At 42.0% G+C, this 18,228-nt stretch overlaps 2 protein-coding genes across 6 annotated transcripts in view; one reads left to right on the top strand and one right to left on the bottom strand.

The window, feature by feature from the left end:
- Window positions 1–2: 2 nt before the first annotated feature.
- Window positions 3–18,228, top strand: part of Abhd18 (abhydrolase domain containing 18) — a 37,777-nt gene continuing 19,551 nt past the window's right edge. The window contains exons 1-4 of one of the 5 annotated variants that reach the window (XM_057756864.1): window positions 3–338; window positions 9,438–9,545; window positions 10,761–10,845; window positions 15,166–15,266. In XM_057756864.1, the coding sequence (XP_057612847.1) occupies window positions 115–338; window positions 9,438–9,545; window positions 10,761–10,845; window positions 15,166–15,266 (518 nt within the window). In that variant the 5' untranslated portion in view covers window positions 3–114. Of the gene's footprint in view, window positions 357–9,437; window positions 9,546–10,760; window positions 10,846–13,483; window positions 13,746–15,165; window positions 15,267–18,228 lie in introns of those variants that run through there. The other 4 variants (XM_057756862.1, XM_057756865.1, XM_057756866.1 and 1 more) reach the window with 4 other exon arrangements.
- LOC130865817 (FUN14 domain-containing protein 2-like) lies at window positions 7,920–8,790 on the bottom strand. Its single transcript, XM_057756870.1, has one exon. The coding sequence runs from the start codon at window positions 8,687–8,689 to the stop codon at window positions 8,135–8,137; it is 555 nt and encodes a 184-aa protein (XP_057612853.1). The 5' UTR covers window positions 8,690–8,790; the 3' UTR covers window positions 7,920–8,134.

The following is an 18,228-nucleotide window of genomic DNA, read 5'->3' as shown; positions in this document are numbered from 1 at the left end:
CGCCGCAACTGCGCGTGCGCGCCGACGGGCCGGAAGTGTACCGGCGGTGCGGGGGTTAATGTGAGGCCGAGGCCTCGCGGGGTCCAGAGGCGGTCGGCGGCGGTGGTCAAGGTGATGCCGGCCGGAAGAGGCGGGACGAGGCCAGAACCGCCCGCTCTGGGCGTGTCCCGAGGGTGCCCCGCCCCGCGCTCGTCCTCCTTGCCCGCCGGGCTGGCACCGAGCCGGCTGCTGGGTACCTGGGAAGATCTGCTCTTCGCTGTCCGAGCTGAGGCGAAAGTCCGGTCCCTAGAGCGCGGAGAGCGGCGGTGCCAGGCGCCTCGGCGGACTCCCCTTCAAGTGTACGTCTGCAGCGGCCCGTAAGTAGCAGCCGGTGCGCTCCCGGCGTCTGCTGTGTACGTGCCGGGCAGCATGAGCGCAGCCGGGTCCTGGTCCTAGGGAGGGCGTTGGCGGCCCCTGCCTCCCCTGCTGGCCCGTGGCTCCTCACCTGAGGGGCCTGAGGGACCCGACTGAGGTGGCAGCCAGCTGCTGCTGCGTCGCTGGCTCCCGGCCCCTCGAGCCTCAGCTTCGCCCAAACGCCTTCAGCAGAGCCTGCTTAGCGCCCACCGGCTGCTTTCACCATCAGGAGCACCGATATTCACCAGATGCTGTTTACTTCCTGCCATGGGACTTGTCGGCTAATAGGTGCCAGAAATCATTGCGTGTCACGACGTTTGCCTGCTCTAGATAACATTGTCATGTGATTTCACTGGATCACCTCTATCCTAGGAGATGTGTAAATCAGACACACTTCTACTTTACCGCGACCTGGGGTCGAGATAAGTTACCTGGAATCCCGGTGGGGAGGTGACAGAGTTGGGACCTAGTCTCAGTTGTTTTCATTAGTGTGAGCGCTCAGCGTTTATCCTGCCTCATATGAGCTCTCTGTTTGTGGGGTTGCCATCACCCCACCACTGATCGTTCGCTTGTCATCATCTCGTGTATAGCCAATCAGGCCTTTCCCACTTGAGAACGGCTAAATTTGAAAAGTGTCTTCTGCTAATTGTCTTCCGAACCCAGCTCTGGTTTATTAGATACTTGCTCGTTCTCAGTCTTTTGCCGATTCCTTTATAGTAACAAAAACATGCGGCTTCTTCTGATTGGTTACAAGAGTTTAGACCGGTAGAAAATGAAGCATTTTCCAACCGTGGTACTGCTTCCTGAGTCACGGTTATCTTTTCTAATCCCGAGGCTGACACAGTTTGTGGCGCATATATAGTGGAAGAACAAATGCTAACTAGTCTTCCACGAAGCAGAATGTGCTGTGCATGTTAAAAGAACGCTTGTTCCGTTCCCTCCTGCCATCCCTACAATAACGGAGAGAGGGGCTGATTGTCTCAAGTAGACAGAAGCAAAAGGCAGAGGGAATAGGTAAGTTGCCGAGGGTTGCACAATTAACCAACAATGGCTTGACTTCAAGAAACAGCTCCTCTGAGGGCAAAACCTGTGCTATTTACCGCCAGGTTTCCTGTAAACAGAACACCAATCAGACTATCTTCTCATATTTCTTAATATCAAAACAAGCTTTCAGTGTTTGTTCACTTCAAATAACGTGTATTTATTAGTCCATGTGTAGTTTCCCACTTTGAGGGTGAGGCTGCTCACTCAAGGTCACACAGCTAGTGGAAGAACCAGCTCTTTCCACTACGGCCTCCAAGTGATGACTTCAGACCACAGAAACCCATGCAGTCAGTGTATAAACAACTCCCGAAATCGACTCCTGTTTCTCCAAACATTCTCAGTAGCAGTCAGAGCAAACATGGGGAAGACAACTGTGGTTTTTTTTAATACTCCACCAAAAAGAGAGCAAAATTTTAAGAGATTAAATAAATCTCACGCTAATGGTTTACTCAAAGATGTGGGAATTGTTCGGTATTCTTTTTTCCTCGTTTTCTTTTTTGGTGTTGCTGGAGATTGAACTAAACCTTGCAAATACTCTATAGGAAAGCTATCGACCGAGCTATATGCCCAAACACTGGCTGGGTTTTCTTGAATGATGGTTTAGAATAGATAGTTACCTCTCTCCCAAATACAGTGTAAGGGTAAAAGTGCTTAAATTGGTTGCCAAAGAGTAGTGAATTTTAACAGCGTTGACATTTTTGTGATTTGAAAGTGTGAAATGGAGGGCTGAGAGATCGGTCTGAGGTTAAAAGCACTTGTTGATCTTGCAGAGGATCAAAATTCAATCCAGGTCTAAGGTACCTGATACCCTCTCCAGACCTCAACAGGCACCAGGCACATACATGGTTCATATACATACATGCAGGCTCTGATACGTATAAAATAAATTTTAAAAGTATGAAATGAAAATTAAGTCTCTTATGGGAGGACGGAAAGGAAGTTATTGTATATGGTAGATGGAAAATTACGTTTTAAATTTTTAATTTTTGTGCAAATTGTGCACATGTGAGAACGTCAGAAGAGCTTGCAGAAATGGGTTTCTGTAGGAAGAAAAAGTAATGTTTGTTTAAATACTTAGATATCAGAGTAGAAGGAGATTAAAAAGTACTAGATGGAGTAGCATTAATAGGTGTGAGTGCCGCGTTGGCAATAAACTCATCTCTAGGAAAGGCATTCCATTCCTTGGCACTGTGACCATACTTCTATTTTTGTTCCACTTTGTTTTTCTCCTTCCTACCTGCTATTTGAAAATGGAGGTGGCAGATGGGTCGCTTTCCATTTGCTTGGTTCTTTCTCCAGAACTGGCTGCTGCTTCTGCAGGATCTCACTGCCCTCTTGCTTGACCTGAGGGCTTTTAGTACCTGGAACAGTTCCAGATGGCATTTCCCTATGGTAAAGTGGTGTCGTCTTTATCCCAACTTAGAAAACTCATGGTTCTGCAGAGCCTGAACATAGGCAGCCCTGCCTAGAAAGCTCTGTTTTCAGAGACTGGGGAGATGGCTTGGTGGGTAAGAACACTTTCTACACAAGTGGGAGGATCTGAGTTCAAGTCTCCAACGCTTTTGAGAAAGGCTGGGCATTGCTGCATTTGTTATAACCGCTATCACTATCTGAGTGATGGAAACAAAGATTGCTAAGGCTTGCTAGCTGCCAGCCCTAGCTCTGGGTTCAGTGAGCAACCTGCTCTCAAGGCAGAGTGATACAGAGGAACAGCCAATGTCCTCTGGCCACTGCATCTCCACTGGCATGGGACCCTGCACACACACATGCAGTACACCATACACACGTGTACACACTCACACATACGACTACACATATACACATATACCTCAAAAAAGAACTTTCATTTAGATAAGAAGACCTGCATAAAACCAGATTTCAGAACCAAATACATAATAAACTCTGTGTGTGTGATTTGCTTTCTGATCCTCTTCTCTGAATTGGTAAATATAGCAATGAAATAAATTGCCTTTAAATTGCAGTGTTCTTTTATATAGGAAAGAAAAATGGTTTGGGAAACTTATCTAGTGTAGGGTTGAAAAGGACTGAACAATTTGGTATATAATGAATATTGTTCATTTTTAAAGTGCTTTGGGCATGTTGGGGCATGTTGACATTTGTCTTTAATCGCAGCACTCATGAGCTAGAGAGAGATCTCTGTGGAGTTTGAGGCCAGCCTTGTCTATGTAGTAAGTTCCAGAACAGCCAGGGTTATGTAGAGAGTTTGTCTCAAAAATCCAAAAAAATAAAAGTGAAATAGCTCTTGAATAGCATACTATTTCTTCTTGGATAATATATGGTTTTTGTTTCTTGTTTTGCTCACATGGAATTGACTTAGTGTCGTGATATATGGATATTCCAAAGGCAAAAGTTGACCCTTACATATGATACTAGAACAAGACAGGACCTTTATTATATGCAACTGTTCTGTAGTTTAATAAATATATACAAAAATGTGAGTAATGAGTATATAAACCATTCCAGAAACATCTAAGTAGTAACATAATTTAAATCGTCCTTAGCTTCCTGTCTGTGTGACAAAATACCTAGAAAACTAACCTAAACTGGGAGGAAGTGTTTTATTCTCTATTGTTATGAAGACAGTATGACCAAAGAAACTTCTAGAAGAGTTTATTTGGGGCTCAGAGTTTCTGAAGTTGAGTCAATGACCATTGTAGTGAGAACATGACAGCAGACAGGCATGGTGCTGGAGCAGTGGCTAAGACCATCTGTATCTATAAGAATGAGGCAGAGAGGACTAGCTGGGAGTGGGATAGGCTTTTGGAACCTCCAAACCCACCCACAGTGACACCTCCCACAAGGTCTCCTAATCCTTAACAAACAGTTTCACCACCTAGCATCCAAGTATTCAAATGCATGCGCCTATAAGGGGCCATTCTCGTTCATTTTGGCACATGGTTTCAGAGGTTTTGGTTGTTCATTTGACCACTTTGCTTTTCGGCCTGTGGCAAGGAAGAGCATCATGACATGGAACATGTGGCAGAGGCTCTCCTTTTCAATCACAGACTGGGAAGAGGGAGAGAAAAGGAGGACAGAGAAGAGAGCGAGCCAGACTCTTCACACCTCAAGCATACATACCCAGGAACTCAACCACTCTATAAGCTGAGCATCAAGCGTTTAGCACATCCAGAGGACATTTCAGATCCTAACCATAACAGTAACTAATCTTCACTTAGAATTCTATTTCCTTGCCGTGCGGTGGTGGCACACACCTTTAACCCCAGCACTCAGGAGGCAAACGCAGGCAGATCTCTGTGAGTTCCACGCTAGCCTGATCTACAGCACAAGTTCCAAGACAGGCACCAAAGTTACACAGAGAAACCCTGTCTCGAAATACAACACAATACAAACAAACAAAAAGAATTGTGTTTTCTTAAACGTTACCTCCAACCCACCACATTTATCCAAAAGCTGACCTCATTGGGAGTATGTAACATATGTAACGTTTTATGTGTGTGTGTGTGTGTGTGTGTGTGTGTGTGTGTGTGTGTGTGTGTGTGTATACATGCTGTGGTAAGCAAGTAGATGCCAGAGGACAACTTGCAGAAGCCAGTTCTCTCCTTCCAGCCATGTGAGTCCTAGACAATCAAAGAGGTATCAGGCAAGTACTTTTAGCTACTGAGCTTTCTCAGCAGCTCTTGATTTTTGTTAACTAGGTAAAGAATACACTGGCTATTCTGTTTCCAATATAATTCACCCCTAATAGTCACAATCCATTTAGTGCAAACCCCCAAACTAAAGGTGTAGGTTCACAGATGTCACTGCCCTACATGCCGGTCTCACTTCAGGGGTCTCCAGGCCGTCATAAATATATCTTCTGACTTGACTTTAAGAAAAGTTCTCTTAAGTTTCTTGTGGATCAATGATTTGATAGAATGACTGACAGAACTCTGAAAAACCCTATATAGTGCTTATGTTTTTAAATTATAAAGTGCTTATAATAAAGGATAGATACAACACAAAAACAGCCAAACATGTTGAGATATGGTCTCTACAAGTGGAGTCAGGGAGTGTTGAGATGTCATGGTGTCTACAAATGGAGTCAGGGAGTATCTCCATTCAGACATCACGATATCTGTCCAACAGAGTCCCACCAAAGCCAGCGTCTAGAGTCTGTATTGGGGTTATATTACTCAGACATGATAAACTATGTGGCCCAGTGATAGAACATAACATGCAGTTCCCATCCTCCAAGCTGGCCTGAAGTTCAGCCTTCTAATTATGTGGTTTATCTCTCTGGTGGCCTGAAACTTTTTGCCACTATGCTCACTATGAGCCACCTCAGTAGCAAGAACCCTGGGAGGAACTGAATCTTATAGAGTCCTAGGTTTGTCCATGCTTCACACACACCCACAGCCTTTCAGATACTTTTGTTTTAAAGATGAGGTCTTAGTGGTAGCCCGGGTTGGCCTTAAACTCAGCACCATCTTGCCTCAACCTACAAGTGCTAGGGTTATAGACAGCTGTCACTACATCTTGCTAAATAATGGGTTTTTTGCTTGGTTGGTTGATGATGCTGGGAATGGCTTTATGTATGCCAGAAAAGCACCATACTAAGATGCATCTCCACTTTTTTAGATAAAATAGACATTTATTCTTAAAGGAAAAATACTTTACCACCCATCTTTATACTTAAATTATTTTAATAATTGTTTTAAATTAGAATATATATACTTATGTTATTTTAATATTTGTTTTAAAATAGTTTATATATAATGCAGATAGATTACATTTAAGAAGTAGTCTTCAGCTAAGCAATGGAAGTGCACGCCTTTAATCCTAGTACTTGGAGACAGAGACACGCCAACCTGGTCTACAAAGCAAGTTCAGGACAGGACTGTTACACAGAGAACCCCTATCTGGGTGGGGAGGGTCAATTTTCCAGTTGCATGTGGCAGTACATGCTTGTGGTTCCTGCACTTGTGAGTGGAGGTAGGTGGATCAGGAGTTCAAGGTAATCCTTGGCTACAAGATGATTTGAGATCAGCCTGAATTATATGAGATCCTATTTCAAAAAGAAAACCATAAAAACCAATTTTTATTTACCATTTGTTTAATGACTTAATAAAACAAAAAAAACAAAGTACAATTGACATTTTCCTTTGGAGGAGTTGGTTTTTTAAGTAAGAGTTTAAAGTGAATGGAAGAATATAAACATAATTTAAACTGTAAAGACCCAATTGGCTTATAAACAAATGGTTGTTGCTCAGGTCTACGGATTTTGTGGTTTTAGTAGGGTTTTTTCCCCATTGGTAGAAATATGAAGATCTAATCCTGGTATTAAAGGTGGAAACCCAGACATACTCAAAGACAGAGAAGTAACCGTTTCTTCTTCCCTTGTAGCATACAGTTTCCAAGGTAATCCTTAAGATCATTGTTTTCCGATGCTCACAGTGTTGAGTTTGGGCAGAACCCATGATTTTTACCTTCTGATCAACAGGCAGTGGAAACACTGATTGCACTCACACAGTTGCCCTTTCTGCAGAGGTGTTGACCCCAGAGGCCGTCTCTCTCTCCACCTGGTCATGAAGAAAAGAAGTCAGTGCTGTTTCTGATTTGTATGGCGAGAGCAAAGTCCGTGTGAGATCAACTGTGTGGATGGCCTCCCAGAGCTGAGCTGGTCCTCTGGTTGACAAAGCACAAAATGTGAATCAATCCTACAGTTGCAAATATAGAAAATGTACCCCAGACCTAGGCCCGAAAGCAGATTGTTCTTCTTGAAGCGTCTAGTTGAAAATTTCCCCCAGCTGACGTTTGATTGAAGTAGTCGAGGCCCTGAAGTAGAGAGCCCAGCTAGATGGGTTATGGCATACTAATCCTGGGGGGAAAGGCAAATGAGAAGATTGAGAAGAGGCAAAGTAGACTCAGAGATGTATTCTTCAGTTCTTTCTTAAGGTCTTGGGGAAGCTGTTCCCTGTGACTTGGACCTGTAATCCCACCTCCACAGGAAGCTGAGACATAAGAATGTCAAGTTCCAGGTCAGCGAGAGCAATTTAGTGAGACCTCTCAAAATGAAAAATACTCCCAAAATATTCCCAAAAGCCTGGGAATATAGCTCAGTGGCAGCCCTTGGCCTAGTACAAGTAGTAGGAGCAAGGCCCTATGCCCACCCTACCCTACCCCGGCCCCAAAAAAAGAAAATCAAACAGGATTTAGTTAAGCTTTCAGGGATTTAGATTATGGCCCTTTTTGAAGAGAGTCACACTTCTGAGTTCCAAACTAAGATAGCTATAATTACAGCTTACTGGAGAAGTGTCCAGAGGAAAAGAAAGCATCAGTCTACTTGTAAAGTCTGTAAGGAGACTGTCCCCTAAAGCAGCTGACTAGCGGGTGGTACTCCCACAACTTCCCCTGCTTTACTTTCTTCCCATGCTCAAAGTCAGACACGTTCAGTTCCTTTCCACATAGCGCTCTTCCAGCTCGACTGTTAGGGGCAGATCTTAAAGATGGTTTGGGGCAGGTTTTACACACGGGGGAAGGCCCATTCCTGTTGACCTCCAGATGGAGAGTGCGCTGCCCTGTGGCTTGTCAAGCCCATGGGAGGACCTGTGTTAATTTGCATGGGCAGATTTACAACAGGGAGGAGGGCAGGCATGAAGAGGAAGTGGAAAGCCTCTGGATTTTTCTACGATGGTAGATAGAGGCTGCTGAATCGTAGGAGTGGAGTGATACCCCTTTAGGATGCCATACCGAGCACAAAGCCTCCAAAAAATCCTCCAGTTACTAATACATTCTGCTTTACGAACGACACCAACTCTTCAGCTTTGCTCTTGACCTCAGTTGGTAATTGGGCGCTCTTCCGAATCTTCAGTTGTTTCTTAGCCTTTTTCATGTCCTTCTCTACGCGCTTCCAGTCAACTTTGATGTGGCCAGTATGGTTTGCGAGCTCAAGGAGGATAATGCCCCCTCCCACCGCTGTGGCAGCTAGCTTTCCAACTTTCTGGAATATGAAGCCAGTGCACCAGCCCATGATGCCGCCAATCAGGAGCTGGGTTGCCACACTGTACTTCTCTCCCGCAGACCGTGTATACTTCCTGAAAAATTCGCGCCACCAAGGTTGTTTTTTGCCAAATTCTGTAAGATCCAATGTCTCATAAGCGTCAATGTGCTCTTGATCGTTCGTGGCCATCTCTGTGAGCTGCGAGGTGCGAGAGCACAGCCGCAGAGGGTCAGTAGGGCCGGAGATAGAGCGCTTTGCGGTTGCGGTGGTGGTGGTTGTGGTCGTTGTCATGGCCTGCTGACCTTCCGCACGTGGGCAGATGTATCCATTCCCGCGGCTGTGGGGAAAGAGGGCAGGTGGAGAATGCGCCTCAGCTTTTCTTCAGGCGGGGCTACGTCACAAAGCCACCTTGGCCTTTTTCAAACTGGATGTCCTAAGGATCAGAAAAGGCTAAAACTCACTCGGTTTTCTATATTCATTAGACTAGAAAAGTAAAGTATATTATAAATACTAGTTGGAAGATTTTGGGTTTGCCAAGAAAAAAAAAAAATGGATTTCAATTGAATACTCAAGCTAAAACAAGATTTGTTACAAAGTACACCCAAGCCTGAAGTTGAAACTTGACCATCTTCTCCACTTGCTATACAGCCTAGGATAAATAACTGTCTTCTCTGTGCCTCAGGTTCCTCTGTATAACTCAGATAACCCTTTTCCATGTGTCCATGGAGACCTTGGCTCGTACTACAGTACTCTGTAGCATTCCTTACTCTGCTTTCTGATACAGCAGATACTTACGTCAGTCCCCGTGCTCCAGGTGGGAGCACTTGCCCTAGGAGGATTCTTTGTTTAGAGATTTTAGGTGCTGCAGATCTCTGCTTTGAATTCCAGAGCTTATTTCTAAATCTCCTATTGTATTTTCTCGGGGACAAGTTCAAGCATTTTCTCTTCAGTCCTTGATTTTACTTGGTATTCACATGAGTGATCTGCTGCCTTAATAAAAGTAAAAGTATTTTGAAATTATTTTAAACTTTACTTCTAGATGCTGTCTGGCACTCATGGGTGTAAGCAAGTTAGATATTCTATACCGGAGACTTCTCCTTACAAAACTCTTCATCAGAGGATGGGGAAGGCCAGAAGATCTCAAGAGGTAGTGTGTGTGTGTGTGCGTTTCATGAATGCTTGACTGTCATTTTTGTGTGTATGAGGTCTTGCCTACACACTTGTGTGTGTATCATGTATGTGTCTTGTGCTTTCACAAGTCAGAAGAGAACAGCAGGTCTCCTGGAAATGGAGTTGAGAATGATTGTAAGTCACCACATGGGTGCTGGGAACCAAATCTGAGCCTTCTACAAGAGCAACAAGTGCTCTTAATTACTGAACCATCTCTCCAGTCCATAAATGGTTATTTTGAATTTATTGTTCTGATACACAGTTAAATTTTTATTTCAGTTGTAAAATACTTTAGCTTTTGCCGGGCGGTGGTGGTGCACACCTTTAATCTCAGCACTCAGGAGGCAGAGGCCGGTGGATCTCTGTGAGTTCGAGGCCAGCCTGGTCTACAAGAGCTAGTTCCAGCACAGGCTCCAAAGCCACAGAGAAACCCTGTCTTGAAAAAAAAATTAGCTTCAAATCTAGATTGGCTTATTGGGGAAATTAAATATTGATTTTATAAAAAGTTTTCCTTTCGGGCTGGAGAGATGGCTCAGAGGTTAAAAGCATTTCCTGCTCTTCCAAAGGTCCTGAGTTCAATTCCCAGCAACCACATGGTGGCTCACAACCATCTGTAATGGGGTCTGGTGCCCTCTTCTGGCCTGCAGGCATACACACAGACAGAATATTGTATATGTAATAAATAAATAAATAAATAAATAAATAAATAAAAAGTTTTCCTTTCGTCCTCTTAGTTATTTCTGTATATTTTAGCTTAGAGCGTCGTGCTTTGGGTGCAAATTAGTTTCTTCGCATCAGTAACAACCAGCTAGGCTGGTTTAAGTGTTGTATGGTTTCCAGGCATAGACTTTCTAGGATAACCTAAATTTTCAATGGCTATGGAACTGGAATATGCTTGAACTCATGGAAAAAAATTATTTCAAGATTGGCCTCTTTCATTTTGAATCTTATATGTATTCATTGCTTATGATCGATTTTCTTTCTCATATTTTTTAAGAAAAGTTTTCCAGACTCAAAAAGAGAGAAGAAAAGGTACCCTCTTCTATCAGTGATAAAAGTTTAGTGAACATTGCCTCTTAATTGATTTTGCTTAGTTTAATCACTATTAAATCACTATTCATCACTCATAGCCGTAAGTATAACAGTTAACATAAAAGATGTTTTAAAAATACAAACTTTTGTCTCCTAATAGACTCTTTGAATTCAGAAAGATGATTGGAAATCGAGAAAGATGCCAGAATCTGGTTTCAAGCGACTATCCGGTGCACATTGATAAGGTATGCCAGAACAGTCTGCTGAAATCCTGTAGCCATCACCGCGACAGTGCCATGGAGTGTTTATGCATATTTAAAGAATGCTGTTTTATCTCAGTGACGTTTTAATAATTTTACTCATAAATAATGGAGAACATATGTTTAGCATTTGCCTGAATACTCAGTATTTAGGCTGCATTTTTCTGAGTTTCATTTTGTATCCTTAGGCTCCTGAGGGTTCAATTATTCAACATTAAAGAAGAATATTAAAGAAGACTAGTAAGTATTAAAAGAGAGCAATCTACTTGAGAATCAGCACATTAGGCATTATTGGCAAAAGTAGCTGTTAGGAAGTGTCAGGGAGCAACAATAGAACGCATCACTCAGAAAGAAAGTGCTCTGAACTTGGAGAGGGAGAGGTTGTTTTTGAAATCGTTTTGTTTCATAAGCAATCAGCTGTTTTTCTAGACAATCTAAATGTGTGTGATTGAGTACTTGGAGACATTGTAGGAGAAGGGAAATAGATGGGTGAGTTTCCCAACCTATCCCTGACCTTGGCTGAAGTAAGTATTCTTGCATCTTTTATATATTGGATATATTTAGATTTCCTTCATCAGAAGATTTCCCGTGATAAAAAAAGAGAAACCTGTAAATGGAAACCTTCTCTACACCACAGATGTTACATGTTGACTATATTTTAAATTTGTCTTTGTTATTCAAATTTTGGTGAATATTTCCATTTTTTCTCTGGATTTTTTTTCTTTAAAAAGTATAGGCTCAAAAAAAATTTTAGGCTCTTGAGCGGACTGTGGTTTCTCACACCTTTAATCCCAGCACTCTGGAGGTAGAGGCAGGTTGATCTCAGTGAGTTTGAGGCCAGCCTGGTCTATATAGCGAGTTCCATGACAGTCAAGGCTACACAGAGAAACCCTGTCTTGAGAGGGGGAAATAAAGCATAGGCTTTTAGCTAAGCGTGGTGGCTTTTAGGAGTCAGAGGCAGGAGGATCTCTGTGGGTTCCAGGGCAGTTAAGGCTACACAGAGAGACCCTATGCCTCCACCCCTCAAATATATATTAGTAAACTTTTATAGGCTGAGGAGATGGCTTAATGGGAAAAATCCTCATTGCATACTCATGAGGACCTGAGTTCAGATCCCCAGGACCCACCTAAAAGCCAGACATGGAAAACCAAAGACAGAGGAATCTTGGGGACTGCTGGTCAGCTAGTCTAATAGAAACTGCAAAGGTCTAGCGAGAGACTTCGTTGCCAAAAGTAGAGCAGCCTAAATTGGGAGCATGTGCCTTTAATCCCAGCACTAAGATGACAGAGTCGGGCAGATCTCTGTGAGTTCAAAGCCAGCCTGTCTAATAACGAGTTCTAGGACAACTAGGGCCACCTCAAAAAGCAAAATATAGGAAACAAATAAGTGGAGAGCAATAAGGGAAGACATCGTATGATGACTCCTGGGCACCCCACACACATGGGTAAGCTTGCCCACAAAGTTACGTGGGCAAAGAAATATGTGCACAAGTTAACGTACCAAGAGTATATAGGCTTTTTAAATAAACAGAGTATGCCAGTAAAAATCAAGTCTCTGTTTATCTCTGCCAGTCTCCACATCCGATCCTCTTTCTGTGCTCCCAGAGAGGACAGATAATCTTTTTTTTTTAAATTTATTAAACCTACTTCCCATAACTGTAATACCCATCCAGACAGAGGTGATCACAGCCTCTTAACTTTTCAATGTGTGTACTCTTTTTTTTAAAAAAGATTTATTTATTAACTATGTATACAGTGTTTTGTTTTGCCTGCATGTATGCTGCAAGCCAGAAGCGGGCACCATATCTCATTACAGATGGTTGTGAGTCACCACCACGTGGTTGCCTGTAATTGAACTCAGGACCTTTGGAAGAGCAGGCAGTTCTCTTAACTGCTGAACCATCTCTACAGCTCTTTTCATTTTTTTCTTACTAAACCTATGTTCATGCTTAAAAAGGGAGGGAGGAATTCTTGGATTACAAATTTAGTACTTTTACAGATTTATTTTTCCATAAGCATTTTTTTACTCCAGCGCAGCTTCAATTAATCATTGTAGAATTTGGAGAGCTGAGGATATAGATTGTGGATAGATAGGGTTTTTGCTTAGCTTGCACAGGCCTGGGGGGTTGGATACCCAGCACTATATAGAACCTGTTGTGGTGGCACACACCTGTAATTCTAGGCATAGAATCAGAAGCTGAAAGACGCCCGTGGCTTCACAGTGAGTTCAAAGCAAGTCTGAGTTACACGCAAAGACGATACGTAGTATGTAAAGTTAAAGCTGTCTCTGTTTGAGGAAGACGGCACAGCCGAGCAGGAATACTCTGAAAAGGAAGAATGACAAAGAGATTAGTGTAACCATATATATAAATGAGTATTGTAAACCTACACTTAACTGACATCGTATTTTGTTTGTATTTTGAGACAGGGTTTTTCTGTTTTTCTTTGGAGCCTGTTCTAGAACTTGCTCTATAGACCTGGCTGGCCTCAAACTTCAGAGATCTCTCTGCCTCTGCCTCTGCCTCCAGAGTGCTGGGATTAATGATATGCACCACCACTGCCTGACTCTGATATAATATTTTACTGGTGCAAAAATATAGGCTGATTAGAATCTGATAAGCAAACCTTTGTAACACAGTGTGTGGTGAAATAGTGTTTTAACCTTTTAAAAACATTTTGGATTGTTAAATAGATATTTCTTCAACAATCAACATTTTGTGGTTCATTCTGGTTTTTCTTTGTATGGTTTTTTTTTTTTTTAGGTGCGGTGTTTGGGGGTTTTTGTTGTTGTTTTTGTTTTTGAGACAGGGGTGTCCTGGAACTCACTCTGTAGGCTAGTCTGGCATTGAAGTCACAGAGATCTGCCTGAGTGCTGGGATTTAAAGGTGTGCTTCATGAACACCCAGCTTGTTTGTGTTTTTTAATGGTAGAGACAAGGAATGTAGTTATTTTATTGGTAGAATGCCTGCTGTGTGGAAGAGAACCCTCTTACTAATGTTAATTCGCAGACACAATGCTGGATTTGAAGAACTGAAGACACTAACGTGGATCAGTTTTTTTGTTTGTTCATTTGTTTTGTTGTTGCTGTTGTTTTTAGTGTTTTTTATGTGATAATTTCCTGCCACTTTAATTTGACCTTTGACCTGAAATAGGACTTTTTTTAATTTATGTTAAAAAATAACTTCTTGAGAAGGAAGCGTAGATAGTAAATGTTAGCCAAATTGCCTTTTTGGTGTGAACTTTTTGAGACAAGGTCTTGCTATGTAATCCAAGCTAGCTTTGAATTTGTGAGGCTCCTGGCTCAGCTTCAAACCATAGTGATTTTAAACCTGTGTTACCATGGATGCCTGTAAATTGTCATTATTACAGATAGAAATCCCCTTTTCTCCTCACACAGTGCACCAGCAGGTAGTGTGACATCAGACCACTCTGAATACTTGATATCAGCTTAGACTGCAACAATTATTGCTGCTTCTAAGTTGTACTTTTGATTGTTTTTATATTGTTGAATGCTTTTGATTGTTTTTGTTTTTGTGTTGAACCCAGGATCTCCCTGCTAGCCTTGTGCTCCTATACTAAGCCATACTCCTGGTCCTCTTGAATGGTACTGAATTTCTTTAGCTTGTATTTTGTTTTGAGACATTGCGTGCCAGTGTGTGAATTAAATTTATTGTTTCCCAACTAGACTCTAGAGTAGACAGAAGACAAATATGTGTAAATAGAAGGTGTCTTTAAAAAGGCATGAATGATGGCTAATTCCCTGTTAGGTAAATATAAATGGAGGAGTTTGAAAGAAAAGCATGAAATATTGCAGAAGGTATCAGTTATATGATATTCTTTAAATAAATATGAAAGTATAAGTAGTCTTGAATAAAAATATGTCTTTTGGTGGGAAAAAGCCGTGGGCTAGAAGGAAACATAGTAAGCACTGAAAAAGTTTTTGGTGCTAAGGATATAGCTCAGTTCTTGTGGTAAAAATGAGACTCAAGGAGGCTGGGGAGATGGCCCAGTGGTTAGGACCACTGACTGATCTTCCAGAGGACCTGGGTTCAGTTCCCAGCACCAACGTGACAGCTCACAACTGTCTGTAATGCTAAGACCTGACAATCTCACATAGACATACATGCAGTCAAAACATCAATGCACGTAAAATAAAAATAAATAAATTATAAAAAAACGAGGCTTAAGTACAAGAACTGAGAGAATGTTAGTTTTTAGTTGAATAGAGTTTTTATCATCAAAAAGTCCATGACAGACTGATACCTTAGTCTACTTTGCATACACCTTGGTTTTCTTTTCTTTTAGGTTGAAGAACAGTCAGATTGTAAGATCCTAGATGGACACTTTGTTTCTCCCATGGCCCACTATGTGCCTGGTATCATGCCGATTGAGTCAGTTATTGCAAGGTAAGCATCTGTTCAGCAAGGGAGATTAGTGAGTTCATTCCAGCAGCGTGTCCACAGGTGCTGAGTGTACGTAAGTGCTGCTGTGCGCACAGAGTGCGGACGATGCCCTGAATGTCCACACTGGGAGATTAATTACCTTCTCATGCCTACTACTGACATGGAATTGAGGTTGTACTGCATGACACTTAAGAAGTCAACACCGTTTTCATAGGAATCCAGACATGCACATAGTCACATAGAAACATTTCCAAAGGGTTTTAATCATGTGCCAGCTCTGCTCATTTCAGAGTTTCACTTTGAGGGGTAGTGACATAGCTTGGAGGGTAAAGTCACCTCACCATTTCTCAGGACCCAAACAATAGAAGGAGAGAATTCTCACAAGTTGACCTCTGATTTCCACATGTGTGCCCATACACGTACACACACATAATTAATAAAAATTTCATTTTTAAATGCCTTTGATGATGTGGCTGTAGAGGTGGCTTAGGTTCACTTCCCAACACCCACATCATGGCTCACAACCATCTAGAACTCCTGCTCTTGAGGATCCCATGCTCCTTTCTGGCCTCTGTAGGCATTGCATGAACATAGTGTAAGACATTAGTGCAGGCCAAATACTCATGCACATAAAGTGAATTTTTTTTAAAATTTCTGTGATTCTGAGCTGGAGAGGTGGGTCAAAGGTTAAGAGCACTGGCTGCTCTTTCACAGAACCCAGACTTAATTTCTAGCACCAACATGGCTACTGGAAACTAGGGGTAACTAACACTGAAGAAACTCCCAAATGATCTGTGCCCTCTGCTGGCCTTCATAGAACTGTATGCATTTGATGCTCAGACATAACATGTATTCAGATAAGTATATGCTCATACATATAAAATAAAAATCTCAAGTCAGATGTGATGGCACATGCCTTTAATCCCAGCATTCAGGAAACAGATCCAGTAGATCTCTTTGAGTTCTAGGCCATACTGGTCTGCATAGTGAGTTCCAGTTCCAAAAGGGCTACATAGTGAGATCCTGTCTCAAAAAATAGGTAAATAAATAAATGAAATTAATTAATTAATTAAATCTCTTTTTTTTTTTTTTTTTTTTTTGGTTTTTCGAGACAGGGTTTCTCTGTGGTTTTCGAGCCTGTCCTGGAGCTAGCTCTTGTAGACCAGGCTGGTCTCGAACTCACAGAGATCCACCTGCCTCTGCCTCCCAAGTGCTGGGATTAAAGGCGTGCACCACCACCGCCTGGCTCAAAAATATTTTCTGTGATTGCTTATGCACTCTGAGGTTACTGGAGTACATAAGCCACCCCTGGCTTTTACATGGTGCTGGAGTCCAAACTCAGATCTTCCCCTTGGGGCATTTCCCAGTCTCCCCCTGCTCTCCTCCTACCCTTTGTTTGTTTGAGACAGGGTCTCGGGCTGGAGAGATAGTGTTAAGAGCACTGGCTGCTCCTCTGGAGGACCCAGGTTCATTTCCCAGCATCTGCATGGCAGCTCACAACTGTCTGTAACTCCAGTCCCAGGGATTGCCATACCTTGACACCAATGCACATAAATTAAACTTAAATTGATTATTAAGAAAGAGAGTGAGAGAGAGTTGCTATGTAACCCTGACTGTCTGGAACTCATCAAGTAAACCAGATTGGACTCAAACTCACAGAGAGGCAGGCAGAGTTCATGGCCAGCCTGGTCTACAGAGCAAGTTCCAGGACAGCCAGGTCTACACGGTAAAACTCCTGTCTCAAAAAACCAAAACAACAAAAACCAAACAAAGTGGGAATCAATATAACTTTAACTATTGTAGTTAATATTATTTCTTTACTCTAAAATATTAATATTGTAAATTTTATGCATTTTTATTTTATGTGTGGGGGTGTTTCGCTAACGTGTGTGTCTGCGTCATGTGTTTTGCCTGGTACCCAGGAGGTGAAAAGGGGATGTGAGATCATGGGCCTGGAATCGTCGAAGGTTGTGTCTCACCTTGTGGATGCTTGGAATTGAGCTTGGGTTCTCTAGGGCTCTTAACTGCTGAACTGTCTTCTCAGACCTGGGTTTTTGGTTTTGGTTTTGGTTTTTTTCTTTTATTAACCTCTAAATAAAATGCAAGCATGTTGTATAGAGCAAAGAACAAGGACTTTGGCATTAAACAGTTTGAACTGAACCCTGGCTCCGCTACTTATTAATCCAGTGACCTTAGGGCCAGATTGTTCTCTGAACATATATTATAAAATAGAGATGACAACACTTCATCTCTTGTGGTTGTTAGAAGAGTTAAGTGATAGGAGGGATGAAAGTCTTATTGAGTGCCTACGAAAAGTACTAAATAAACACACAGTTCTTTAGACTATATATTAGCAATACATGGTAAAGGAATTGCTGTTTCTGCATACTGTAATTATCCTCCTTGGGTCTATGTGCTGTTGTAACTTCTCAGTCTTCTCCAGAAACCTGTATAGGTTAAGATGACTGGAAGGAGGAAGGGGAGACTCAGTTAGAGAAATAATATAATTTCAACATTATCAAGAGTTAAAGAAATTCTTTATTTTGATGAAAAGAACAATAATAGGGAAACTACCGACTTTTAACAGTGCTATAGCATTTATTTTTTATGTTTTTAAAGAGTGTTTGAGAAACAGTCAATATTTAGCCCAGGCTAGCCTCAAAACTGTCAGGCTTCTTGCCTCAGGCTCCTAGGTGCTGGTTGGCAGTGCATTAATCTTAAAGCATCATTTATTTTGATGACTAGAAATTCCCACTGATGCACACTGACATCTGGTTTCCTGTTCTTTACTCATCTGTTTGGGCAGGGTGTTTGTAACTTACATCGTTGCATTAAGGTATAACAAAATGCAAATAAGAGAAAGTCAAAGTATTAATAATTCCAACACAAAGAGATCATTGCTATTTTACATATATCATCACCTTTTTTTCTTTGCTATTCATATACAAAGCTGCTTATTTTCTTT

This window comes from Chionomys nivalis, chromosome 24 (genome assembly GCF_950005125.1).
Source record: "Chionomys nivalis chromosome 24, mChiNiv1.1, whole genome shotgun sequence".
Lineage (NCBI taxonomy): Eukaryota > Metazoa > Chordata > Mammalia > Rodentia > Cricetidae > Chionomys > Chionomys nivalis.
The sequence above is the reverse complement of the archived record's forward strand: the minus strand, read 5'-3'. Positions and strand labels throughout refer to the sequence as shown.

What these genes read in the sequence shown, in the direction of transcription:
- LOC130865817 (XM_057756870.1), bottom strand. Translation starts at nt 8,689, where the DNA reads ATGACAACGACCACAACCACCACCACCGCAACCGCAAAGCGCTCTATC.